Source organism: Citrus clementina, unplaced genomic scaffold (genome assembly GCF_000493195.1).
Source record: "Citrus clementina cultivar Clemenules unplaced genomic scaffold, Citrus_clementina_v1.0 scaffold_7, whole genome shotgun sequence".
Lineage (NCBI taxonomy): Eukaryota > Viridiplantae > Streptophyta > Magnoliopsida > Sapindales > Rutaceae > Citrus > Citrus x clementina.
The window spans coordinates 7,763,733-7,777,183 of record NW_006262075.1 but is presented as its reverse complement, the minus strand read 5'-3'; the positions used below and the strand labels follow the sequence as shown (position 1 = coordinate 7,777,183).

The 13,451-nt window shown below is 48.5% G+C and overlaps 1 protein-coding gene across 1 annotated transcript; it reads left to right on the top strand.

Annotated features, from left to right (window-relative positions):
• The first annotated feature begins 332 nt into the window (after positions 1–332).
• LOC112096740 lies at positions 333–2,884 on the top strand. Its single transcript, XM_024180376.1, has 2 exons — positions 333–669; positions 1,727–2,884. Exon 2 carries the CDS (start codon positions 1,867–1,869, stop codon positions 2,842–2,844), a length of 978 nt encoding a protein of 325 aa, XP_024036144.1. The 5' UTR covers positions 333–669; positions 1,727–1,866; the 3' UTR covers positions 2,845–2,884.
• Positions 2,885–13,451: the final 10,567 nt, after the last annotated feature.

The following is a 13,451-nucleotide window of genomic DNA, read 5'->3' as shown; positions in this document are numbered from 1 at the left end:
TCTTGCGTGTTACGTCGCGGTTCTGGGGAAAGCGTGGCTGTTGTGCCTAGGTTCTCGTGCTGGAGAGCGCGTCTTGCCAACTGCCGTCGACCGGGTCTCCTCGCCTCTTGGTCTCTAGCCGGAATGGCCTCATGCCTTTTATAGGAATTGGCCTCGCGGACGACAACATCGTGGACGGGCAGGATGTTTCTGCTCCTGTTCTTCCACGCGCCAGGCTTTAACGGAAAACACCGGTGCGCAGAACTCCGCCATCAGATGTCTGCTCGTCATTCCTGGTCCCTTCGACGCATTTGTCCCAAACAGTATCCCTCCTAAACACCGGTCCCCCAGTTTCTGGTGTTGGGTAATGTAGTGGACCAGCAGTAGAAACTCGATAGTACTCGCTCGCGTGGGTTTGGAAAAGGCTGCCAGGAGTCATGTCGCATTTAATTGCGGACGAGGTGACGTGGCAGAAATCCCCCCCTCCATTTGAATTTCAAACCGACGGTTACGGGATTCTCGGAATATGCGTCATTAAATGCTGGCAGCCCAAGAGTTTGCTTCTCAGTAAGGAAACCCAAAATCTTCAAACACGAACTCGTCATTTTCTCCATTCTTGTCTCTCCGGCGAATGAACCTCGGCGCCAAAGCTGTCATCCCTGTCTCTCTCTGACCGAGTCCCTGCTTCAGGTATTTTTTCTATTTTTTTTTTTTTTTTTTTTTTTTGGTATCGGTTAGTTGTAGGTAATCTCCTTTCTCTCTGCTTTGCTTGAGGTTGTAGTTGGCGGTGGTGTTTTGGTTAGAACTTAGGATATGTCGAAGGGTAAGGAGAAGGTCGTTGAGGTTGGTGACGACGAACTAGGTTTTTTGCCTAGTCTGCCCGCTGATTTTGCTTTTGATCCCGGGATCCCCTTAGAGCCCATTAGGTCTAGTGTTGGTACTAGCGCTAGGAGGATGTCTCCCCAAACAACCTCCTCGAGCGACAGTAGCGATGAAGAAGGGTCTTCTGGATCGGAGAACACTTTGAGTGAGGGTCAAGGGGATGATTCTAGTGAGGCGTCCCCATCAGGAGCATCACGGCCAGAAGAACGGGGTACAGTAGGGGGTAGAGCCTTGTCGCGTGATTATGCCATTGACTACATGTCGTGTACGACCACGTTTGACGAGCTCAATGACCTCCGACTTAGGTATAGTATTCCTGGTGAGATACCTCTTAGGATCCCAGGAAAAAAGGATACACCTAGCCGGCCTCCCAGGGGATACGTTACCCTGTATCTGGAGAGCTTTAAGTATGGGCTGAGGTGTCCTTTGCAGCCTTACTTTGCCCGGATACTTAACGGGCTAAATCTGGCTCCTGGTCAGCTGAACCCCAACGGGTGGAGAGTGCTCTCTGGTCTGTTCATATTGTGGGACAGATGTTGCCAAAGCGAGCCCACGGTTGATGAGGTGAAGCATCTGTACCAGCTGAAGAGCAGCCCTAAAGATGCCGGCTGGTACTACTTCCAATCTGGTACCAAGAGCAGGAAACCCATAACTGATCTTCCAACTGGTGGTGGTGGGACTTGGAAGAGGAAATTCTTTTTTGCTGGGGGTCCCTGGGGTCAAGTTGCACAAATAGACGGGAAGGATTGTCGCGTCCCACCCCGTTTCACGGTCCCAGGTTGCCTGCTCGCTTTAGATGTCTTGTATCCATAATTGTTCCTGCTGTATTGGTTTGTCTCTAACCAAGTGTCTGTTTGTGCTGTAGTTTCCTGGGGTGTTCACTTCCCGCTCCGACCTGGTCTGCTTAAACGGGTCGAGGCTGTATTGGCCAATTCCTGCTCGAGCCGAGAACTGCTATCTACATACAACTTCCTCGAGTCTCGGTTGATACTTCCTGGCCATAAGATGGAGGACGCAGTGATTGGAGCTCTGACCAGGAAACGCTCTCGGCCTCCAACAACCGATAGGGACCAGGACAAAGATGCTCCCGCTGCGAAGCGAAAGAACATCGTGCAGCAGGTTCCTCCCTTGCAGGCTCTCCCTCTTGCCTCTGCTAGAGTCGGGGAATCCAGTAGAGCGGCCACTGATCCTGCTTCCTCTTCTCCACCTGTTGTGCCTCGGTCCCGCTTACCCGACAGCCGACCAGAACACTTGGTTCCCTATCTCAATGAGTTGTCTAAACTCGTGAGCAAGAAGGACCTGGAGGGCTTTGACGGTTGTACCCTGGGCGAGCTGGTGGGAGCCATGCAGTACAGTGCTTTCCATCTCAGCTGCATGGCCACCTACTATAAGGCCAAGGTTGGCCGTTACGACAGGAAGATGAAGGAGGACATTCAATCGGCGACGACCAGAGCTGACGTTGCCGAGAAAAAGGCGGGTGAGCTAAACGTTGAGAACCTCAAGCTGATAGAGCAAGAGTCCCTTGCTCAAGCAAAAGCCATTACCCTCGAGGAGGAGCTGACCAAGGTTAAGGAGGACCTCCAAGGGCAGAGGGCTATGTATGAGGCTCAGCTCGAATCTCTCCGCGATTCCCACCGAGCTCATGTAGAGAACTTGGAGAGGGAGGCCGACAACCAGTACGACCAGGGACTTCGGCATTCGTATCGTTGTATCATGGCCGTCCTCGGGAAGCAACACCCTGATCTGAAGATGGATGACCTTGCAGCTGGTGTTGCTCAACATATGGACGAGGAGGCGGCCAAGGAAGATGCCGAGGGGTTAGAGCCGATCGTGATTGAGGAGGGTAACTCTCCTCCTCGTGCAGTCCCTGCTGATGTTGGCGAGGCGAGCACCCCCCCGGACGCAACTGGTGATACCCCTCCCGCACCCGAGGAGGTCCAGCCAACCGATGCTGCTCGGCTCACTGACCCACCATCTTTTTGATATATTTCTTCTTGTATTGTAATGAACAACGTTTATGAAATTTATCCCCTCTGTTAGCCATTAATAAAAATGTTGTTGATTACTATCTCGTGTCGTACTCATGAATTAATTTTCGTCTGAAACGCTGATCGCTTCTGTCTCGCCGTAAGACAGGCTTTGAGACTTGGTGAGGCCTTTGCGTGCCGTAGAAAACTTTCCAAATGCTTTGGAGCCTGCTCGCCTTCTCGCGAGCGAGCAGATCCTTGCATGCTGGGCTTTTGTCTGGCCCTAAGACAGGCTCTGAGACTTGGCGAGCCTTTGCATGCCTTAGGATTTTCTTCAAACGATTTGGATTCTGCTGCCTTCTCGTGGCCGAGCAGATCCTGGCATGCTTGGCTTCTGTCTCGCCATAAGACAGGCTCTGAGACTTGGCGAGCCTTTGCATGCCTTAGGATTTTCTTCAAACGATTTGGATTCTGCTGCCTTCTCGTGGCCGAGCAGATCCTGGCATGCTTGGCTTCTGTTTCGCCATAAGACAGGCTCTGAGACTTGGCGAGCCTTTGCATGCCTTAGGATTTTCTTCAAACGATTTGGATTCTGCTGCCTTCTCGTGGCCGAGCAGATCCTGGCATGCTTGGCTTCTGTCTCGCCATAAGACAGGCTCTGAGACTTGGCGAGCCTTTGCATGCCTTAGGATTTTCTTCAAACGATTTGGATTCTGCTGCCTTCTCATGGCCGAGCAGATCCTGGCATGCTTGGCTTCTGTCTCGCCATAAGACAGGCTCTGAGACTTGGCGAGCCTTTGCATGCCTCAGGATTTTCTTCAAACGATTTGGATTCTGCTGCCTTCTCGTGGCCGAGCAGATCCTGGCATGCTTGGCTTCTGTCTCGCCATAAGACAGGCTCTGAGACTTGGCGAGCCTTTGCATGCCTCAGGATTTTCTTCAAACGATTTGGATTCTGCTGCCTTCTCATGGCCGAGCAGATCCTGGCATGCTTGGCTTCTGTCTCGCCATAAGACAGGCTCTGAGACTTGGCGAGCCTTTGCATGCCTTAGGATTTTCTTCAAACGATTTGGATTCTGCTGCCTTCTCGTGGCCGAGCAGATCCTGGCATGCTTGGCTTCTGTCTCGCCATAAGACAGGCTCTGAGACTTGGCGAGCCTTTGCATGCCTTAGGATTTTTTTCGGTTTCAAGCGAATAAAATTCGTCGACGTTACATTAATGGCAGGATTTGACTTACATGAAATTGTTCGGACATAAAACATAAAAATAAAAGATAGACAGCATGAGCAGAAATTGCTTTAAAATGTGAGCAAGTCTTACTGGAAGTATTTTCGGAGGTGTGCTGCGTTCCATGGGCGTTTCACTTCGTGGCCGTCCGCGCGAACCAGCTTGTAAGCTCCGGGCCCCGCTATCTGCTTGACTCTATACGGCCCTTCCCAATTCGGTCCCAGCACTCCTTGAGTCGAATCTTTGGTGCTCTGATTCACTCTTCTCAGTACCCAGTCTCCGACCCTGAATTGCCGTATGTTCACCTTCTGGTTATAATACCGAGCAACCCTCTGTTGGTAAGTGACTGATCGCTCGGCTGCTTGTTCCCTCCTCTCCATTAGCAGATCAAGATTCAAACATATCTGCTCGTCGTTCTCCTGCTCATTGAAATGATCTGTCCGGTGTGTGGTCGTTCCTACCTCAGCCGGCACGACCGCTTCATGTCCGAAAGCCAAAGCGAACGGTGTCTCCCCCGTTGCGGTTTTGTGGGTTGTTCTGTATGCCCATAGCACACCTGACAGCTCGTCAACCCACGCACCCTTTTTTGCTCCGAGCCTGGTTTTCAGAAGCCTCTTGACTGTCTTGTTGGCTGCTTCTACTTGTCCATTCGATTGGGGGTGAGCAGGCGAGCAATACTTCAGCTCTATCCCGAGGTTCTGGCAGAAATCCCTGAAGCTGTGATTATCGAACTGCCTGCCATTATCCGTTACCAAGGCATATGGGATCCCGTATCGACAGACCAGGTTTCTCCACACGAAGTCTGTTGTTTTCTTCTCTGTGATCCTGCTAAGGGCTTCTACCTCTATCCACTTCGTGAAGTAATCTATAGCGACTATCGCATGTGTTGCTGCTCCTCGTCCCTTTGGCAATGGGCCGATCAGATCAATTCCCCATTGAGCGAATGGCCAAGGGGAGGCCATGGAGGTGAGCTTCTCTGGTGGTTGGTTAGAAAAATTTGCAAAACTCTGGCAGCTTGCACAGCTCCTGGTCTTCCTTTGCGCATCCTGGTGCATCGTCGGCCAGAAATATCCCTGCCTTAAGACCTTGTGGGCCAGGGACCTCCCGCCAGAATGATTTCCGCAAATTCCTTCATGCACTTCCCTCAGCACGTAATCCGCGTCGTCATCGTCCAAACACCGAAGGAACGGTAATGTATATCCTCGTCGATACAGTACCCCATCGATCATCGTGTATCTCGAGGCCTGAGCTCTAATCTTCCGAGCCCGTAGCTTATCTGGTGGTAAGACCCCGTCTCTAAGGTACGAAACTATCGGGTCCCTCCACGAGCTTTTTTGTTCTATCCGCAACACCCCCAAATTTTGCTCGATACTCGGGCGAGACTTTACTTCTAGGGGGACCGACTTTGGCATTTTTGGGTCGGCGACGGCTGCCATCCTAGCCAAAATGTCTGCTCGACTATTCTGCTCCCTGGGGATTTGTATCACCTCCACTGCTTCGAACTTCCCCATCATCTGCCTGACTATCCTTAGGTACTGTTCCATCTTCTCCTCTCTTGGTTGGAATCTTTCACTGACATGATTCGCAACCAGCTGGGAATCGGTTCTGATCTTAACTCTGTCCGCTTTCACGGCCCTAGCCAATTCCAGCCCTGCTATCAAGGCTTCATATTCTGCCTGGTTATTTGTGGCTGCAAATTCCAACTTTACAGCATAAGAGATATCCTCCCCCTCTGGGCCTTCCAGGACAATCCCTGCTCCTGAACCCCGCTCTCCTGATGACCCATCCACAGATATCTGCCATACTTGAGTTTCGTCGTTGCCTATATCTGCATCTTGCTGATCCAAGCATACTTCAGGCTCCGCGAACTCAGCTACGAAATCGGCCATTGCCTGGGCCTTTATCGCCGCGCGGGGTTTATAGTCTAAGTCGAATTCGCTCAGTTCTACAGCCCATTTGACGAGCCGACCAGAGGCATCCGGCTTGTGCAGAATTTGACGCAATGGCTGGTTGGTGATTACCGAGACCGGGAATGCTTGAAAGTACGGCCTCAACTTCCGAGCAGCAACCACAAGGGCCAGTGCCCATTTCTCCATCGTTGGGTATCTGGTCTCAGCGTCGAGCAGGGCCTTGCTGGTGTAGTATATCGGATACTGAATTCCTTCTTCCTCTCTCACCAGAACGGAACTGGCGGCCCGATCAGATACCGCCAAATACAGATTCAACTTGTCCCCATCCCTCGGTGTGGACAGTAGCGGAGCTTGCTGCAAGTAATGCTTCAAGTTCCGGAAGGCTTCCTCGCATTCTGGGGTCCATTCCGTTTTCTTTCCCCTCCTTATCACTTGAAAGAATGGCTGACACTTATCTGTAGCCTTGGATATGAATCTGCTCAACGCCGCCAACCTCCCCGTGAGGCTCTGCATCTCCTTCAGGTTTCGAGGAGACGTCATTTGCACAATCGCCTGGATCTTCTCGGGATTTGCTTCAATCCCCCTATGGCTCACCATGAATCCCAGGAATTTCCCGGACTCGACCCCGAAAGCACACTTCTCCGGGTTGAGCTTCATCTTATACTTCCTCAAAAGCTCGAACGTCTCCTCGAGATGTCTGACATGTTCCTTCGGGACTTTGGACTTGGTGATCATGTCGTCCACGTACACCTCCATGGTTTTCCCGATCAAGGGCTTAAAGACTTTATTCACCGGCCTTTGATAGGTGGCCCCAGCATTCTTGAGACCGAATGGCATCACCCTGTAACAGAACAGACCTTGGTTAGTGATGAAAGCCGTGCTCTCCTCATCCGGCTCGTACATGGGGATCTGGTTGTATCCCGAGAATGCGTCCATGAAGCTAAGCAGACCATGTCCAGCCGTTGAATCTACTAGCTGATCGATCTTTGGTAAAGGGAAGCTGTCTTTTGGGCACGCCTTATTGAGGTCTGTGAAATCCACACACATCCTCCACTTGCCGTTCGCCTTCTTTACCAACACCACGTTCGATATCCACTCTGGGTAATTAACTTCCCGAATGAACCCTGCTCTCAGAAGCTTCTCCACCTCATCACTTACAGCCTCATACCTCTCCTGGTTGAAGCACCTCCTCTTCTGCCTTACTGCCCGAGCACCTTTCTTTATTGCCAGCCTATGACATGCTACCTCTGGGTCAATCCCTGGCATGTCCTCATGTGTCCAGGCAAACACGTCGGCATGAGCCTGTAAGCATTTCACCAACTCCTGCTTTTGCTCTCCCTCAAGTCTCGACCCGATTCTGATCGTCTTTCCCGGGTTCTCCGGTCCCATGCTTACTGTTTCCAGATCCTCTACGGGTTCTTGTCTGCCAGTCTTGTTTTCCACTCGGGTATCGAGGGATGTTATCTGCATCGCCTCCCTTGCTGCCGAGGAGTAGCAGCTTCTTGCGATCCTCTGGTCTCCTCGTACCACTCCGACTACCCCATTCACCCGGTACTTTAGAGACAGATAATGGTTGGACAGCACCGCTTTGCTCATCCTTAAAAATGGCCGACCCAGGATCATCTGGTAAGGACCTTCCTCGTCCACTACGACGAAGTCCAGTATCATTGTTCTTTCTGACGGGGGGCTCCCGATTGTGATAGGCAGTTCGACCACGCCCAGAGGGACCAGCTTCCCTCCTCCGAACCCCTTCAAGGAGGTGTTGGTGTATTCCAACTTCCGGTCGGCTATTCCCATCTCTTCCAAAGTTGATTTAAATAGCACATCAACTGAGCTCCCCGTATCAACCAGTATCCGGTCAAACTTCTTGCTAGCGATCGTGGCCTTGATGACTAAAGCGTCCTCGTGGGGGTATAGAATCCCTTCCTCATCCTCATCCGTCCACATGATTGGCACTTGCCTGACCCTTGCTCGTTTGGCTGCTGGGGTGTTGAAGAGTATCTCTTTACTGGTCATGGCGTATCTGGCATAATTTTTTCTCGATCTGTTCGAATCTCCAGCCAACGTTGGGCCCCCAGCTATCACCCTCGCTGCGGGCGGCTCGCGTCTCAAGATTCCATCACTCTGCTCCCCTTCATCCATGGTGGCCACCATCGGGAAAGTCCCATCCATAAACTCGTCCAGGTACCGATTTCTCACCAAATCTTCGACCTGGGTCTTGAGATCTCTACACTCTGCTGTGGTATGGCCATGGGTGCCATGGAACTTACAATAACGTCCTCTATCCCTCCTGTTGGGTAGCTTTGTTATTGGTGTGGGGAGGTGCAGCAGCCCTCGACCCTTTATGGCCTCGTACACCTCATCCAGGGGCATCTTCAAGGGAGTGTACCGCCCATAGTCCTGGTTCTGGTCGACCAGATGCACTGCTCTTTCTCTGTTTGCCCCACTGTGAGTTGGGGGCGGTGGGAGTGCTTCTGGTCTGCTCGTCCTGCTACCGTGGGAATGTTGATGAAGGTCGCCGGATGCCGAATCATGTCTTCTCCAAGGCTCCCTAGCTGGGGAGCGAGGAGGTGGCGCCCTGCTGCGCTGATACTGTGGCGGCCTCTGATGAGGCTGGTAAGCAATTACCCTACCTCCTGCTCCACTACCGGAGATCTGGTGGTCCCTCCTCCTGTTCGGTCCATTAGTTGGTAATGCTTTCTTCTCTTTCCTCCCTAACCCTTCCAACTGGTCTGTCTTGATCCGTGCAGCCTTCTCCTCCTCAATCTCGATGTCTCTTTTAGCCTGTTCGTATGCGGCTGCATACGTTTGAATAGCTGGGCTTCTCAAATTGTACCACAGCCTTCCTATCTTCACCCCTTCTTTCAGTCCCCTTAACGCCTGAGGGTGGTTGAAGGCTCCCAAGTCGAGGACAGCCCGATGAAACCTCTTGATGAATTCCCGAAGGGTTTCTTGCTCCCCCTGTTTCATGCTCTTCAGCTCCATCATGTCATCTTCCGGCGACATTGCCCCACTAAACTGCTCTGCGAATTCCTGGCACATCTGCTCGAAGGTTTTTATGCTGCCCCGAGGAAGTTTCCTGTACCATTCTCGTGCACGTCCCTCAAGGGATAGTGGGAACACCCTGCACCTTTGGGATGGAGATAATCCCTGGACCCCCGTTAAGTCGTTGAAGCGCTCTATGTGCACCAGCGGGTCAGTTCTTCCCGAGTATCTGAGGTCGGGGAGGCGGAAATCTCTTGGAATAACTGCCCTCATGATCTCTGCTGCGAGCGGTGATTCCCCGTCCAGCATTATCCTCCAACCAGGGGCTCTGTTCCTCCCTTGCATGTCATCAATTATTTGCGCTAGCCTTCGCACTTCCTCCTCCAGCTGTCCTGCGCGACCAGGGTCGCGCGCTGCAGCTTGATCCCGCTCTCGCTCTGCATCATGTAAGTGTTGCCTCAGTTCTGTTTCCTCTGCGTTCACCACCCCGTCGCCCCCGTCACAAGTCTGTCTTACCGGGGACTGCTCTCTTTCTCTATGAAATTCTCCCCGCAGAGGTACGTTACCTCTCTCACCGCCAAATCTCCCAGCGGTTCGACTTCTCTCCGCACTATCGGTACCTGGTGCCGCTCCACCGCCTCTCACCCTTCCCTCTTGGGTTACCCTTCGCTCGTTCCGCAGCTCATGCAGGATGGTTGTCAAGGTTTCCATCTGCTTTTCCATTCGCTCCATCCGGTCGAACATGACTTTTTCCCGTGCTTCGCTGATCACCTCCCTCAGCGTCACGGAATCGTTAAGCCTTATGTCACCCCCTTGTGCGCTACTTCCTCCTATCTCCATTGACTTTCGCTTACTCCACCCCTCTTCTTGCTACCGACAGAAGCTTTTTGCTCTGGATCCCCACAGACGGCGCCAAAATGTTGATGCGAGATTCCGGTTCTCCTCGTTCTACGACCAGGATCCCTGCTCGATCAACTCTACCACGACCAGGAGGTCTCCTAGTAATGCTTCTTCTCCGGATGTCCCTGCACACACAGACAAGTCAGAGTACGCCGGTTGTTCTCCCGGCGCAAACCCTCCGACGCTCAAGTCAGATATGAAGGTTCGGGGAACGCTTGCCACAGGTCTTATGGCTTTTTTGTGGTTTTCCCTTTTATCTTAAAAATGCTAACCCTTTTACCTTCGTTGGCTACCTTTTTATAGGCTTCCTTTGAATCTCAGTCTTCCGCTCTTTTCGAGACGGTATGGGACTCCAACTGCTGCGTTATGGGCAAAACATGGGATCTAGCGTGTTACGCCACGGTTCAGGGGAAAGCGTGGCTGCCACGGCTCTGTGAGACCTTGCGTGTTACGCCACGGTTCTGGGGAAAGTGTGGCTGTCATGGCTCCGTGAGATCTTGCGTGTTACGTCGCGGTTCTGGGGAAAGCGTGGCTGTTGTGCCTAGGTTCTCGTGCTGGAGAGCGCGTCTTGCCAACTGCCGTCGACCGGGTCTCCTCGCCTCTCGGTCTCTAGCCGGAATGGCCTCATGCCTTTTATAGGAATTGGCCTCGCGGACGACAACATCGTGGACGGGCAGGATGTTTCTGCTCCTGTTCTTCCACGCGCCAGGCTTTAACGGAAAACACCGGTGCGCAGAACTCCGCCATCAGATGTCTGCTCGTCATTCCTGGTCCCTTCGACGCATTTGTCCCAAACAGTATCCCTCCTAAACATATATAATTAGAATTTCAATGGATCTCCAGTTAATTATAATATATGTTCCAAAAAAAAAAGGAGTTTTCAGTAGGTTAAATGGCTCTGATTTAATTAATGCTTAAATTTTAATTGCGTACCTCATATGTTATAACTTGGTTCTTCGTTTTCCCTTCAACACATCACGTTGCATCCAACAATCTACAGAGGCTCACAGCATTTACATAATGGCTTTGGTTTGTAATGAATGATCTATAGCTTTTATAGCATGCACGTTGTCATCCAAGTCCAACCCAGTTAATATAATAGTTTTCTATTTTTCGGAAAATAATCAAACTGCCCCGTTGATTCAATAAATATATCTTTTCCTTTTGAATTTTAAAATTCATCAAAATCTGTTCAAAAAATTATTTTGTTGCTGCCATATTAGTTGAGACATTAGTTTTGTTTCTCAGCTCTTTAAGTGTATAGATCCAGGATCATGCTACGGTGCAACTGTGGCATGCATTTAGCCGTTGGATGCAGTTGGATTGGTGGGATCCACTGGCATCCAACGGTTAGATGCAACTGTTGTACGGTGCCAGAGTTGCACCTAAGGTTTCCCCATAGATCAATGGTAAAATTTAATTTACTTTGACAATTTTCAACTTACTTCCTCGTATTTTGAAAGATCATGTTATCTTTCAAAATCTGTTTATTTTAACAGTCAATTGACATTGACTTAATAAAGTATGAAAATTTCTCTGTCATTAATAAAATATGCTTATCTCCTAAGGACCTAAACTCTCTCTACTTTAATAGTCAACTGACGTTGACTTAGTAAAATATGAGAATTTTCTTGGCACTAACAAAATATGCTAACTAATTGTTAACATTGACCAATAACATTAAAATGTTAAATAAATAAAAAAGCAATCCCGTTAAAATATTCAAATGCTAAATGACTTAAAGATACTTTAACCCGTATTAGCATTATTAAAGAAAAATAATATAAAAATACGATAATCGCATAATTGTCCATTGATTCATTACTTTAGGTCCGCAATGAATCTAAATGATAAAAAGAAAAAAAAAAGAAAGAAAAAAGAATGTCCCACCAAATTAATCAACTGTTCATCAACTTCTTTACAGAGTGCATCAACTCCTTTTAACAAATCGAAGTCATAGCGGATCAAAAATGTAAACTATATGATGGAGCTTAATATATATTGTGCTTCCAACTTCCAATCCAACCAGTCATGTGTCAACCTTGACCGTCAGATCACAATTGAGGGAAAATAGCGTCCTGCAAAAGTTTCCTTTTGGATAATAATGGCCCTCTGAGGCATAAGACTATAAAGTATAAGTAAATATATAGAATCAAAGGGGAAATGAAAACCAACAAAGAAACAAATATTGATTTGATATCCGGCATGCAAAATTTATTAGGCTTCATTTTCTGTTTCTTATTATTCTTTGATAGTAGAATTCTCGTCCTGGCAAGCTCCCAATCCGCGTCCATAAAACTTGAAAAACACGTTGCCCTCTTTGTTTTTGGGGACTCTCTTTACGATCCAGGAAATAATAACTTCCTCAACATAAGCAGTGGATGTAATTTCCCACCCTACGGAGAGACCTATTTCAAGTTTCCAACTAGAAGATGTAGCGATGGGCGTCTGATCCCTGATTTTATTGGTAAGCTACCTAGCTGCTACCTTAAACTATAGGGATGGCAACATTCCCCGCGGGGATCCATACCCGCGGGTCTCCGATTAATTCGGGTCGAGTATGGGACCCGAAAACTTTAAAATTAGAAATTGGTCTACTTTGAGGATTAACCCAAATCTCAAATATAGCGGGTTTGGGTTGGGGAATTTTATCGGGCCCCGAACCCGAAATCAAACCCGAACTAATTTTTTAAATCAAAATACATTTTAATTTAATCAAATAATAAAAAAAAATGTAACAAAACTTTAGATCTAAACTTATTAACTCACGGCCTAACCGCCTTCGCAGCCATTTCATCAATTAAGGTAATTTTTTTTCATTTTTCTGCAGCATTTTAACATATAATATCACTGTAACTGATATAAAAAATAAATAATAAGAAGAAGAGTTGAAGAAGGCCAATTAATTGCCTGCGGTTTCATGCACAACGGGGTCCATATGTTTACAAAATAGTTCAAAATTCATTCACCAGTACTGTCTTTTTCCATCCACGAGTCATGAATTTGATTAACAGGGAATATATATGTATATATATATATATAGATTGGTTGAGTCTATTATTCAGCGTGCGTTCCAGTGATCATCTCTGATCATTACGTTCTGCCGTTCAGTGATGTTCTCGATTGGAGACAATTTTCCGTTCACATTCCGGTGGAAAAGATACCGGAAATTAAGAAAATTTTACAAGGAATTTCTATGGAAGAATATTTAGAAAAGCAGAAGAGAGTTGTTTAACATGAATTTATATGATTAATGTATTTAGGTCCAACTACATAATATGAAATCTTTAATTTGTTGAAATTCTGAATATTTAAAATTATTAATTTAAAAAAAAATTAAATGGGGATCGGGTCTCCATTTTAATCCCCACTCAATTTGGGGATTTTCGGAGATATACCCGAACTATCCCCAATTATAATTTTTCGAGTATGGAAACGGGTTTGGAGATTGCTTCCAAATCGGGTGCGGGTTCGGGGATCATAATGCCCTACTTGAACCCGCCCCATTGCCATCTCTACCTTAAAGAACTATCTTATAGCTTTCTTTGATCATAACAATATCTATCATCAACAATCTTAATTTATGGCTTTGGAATGATT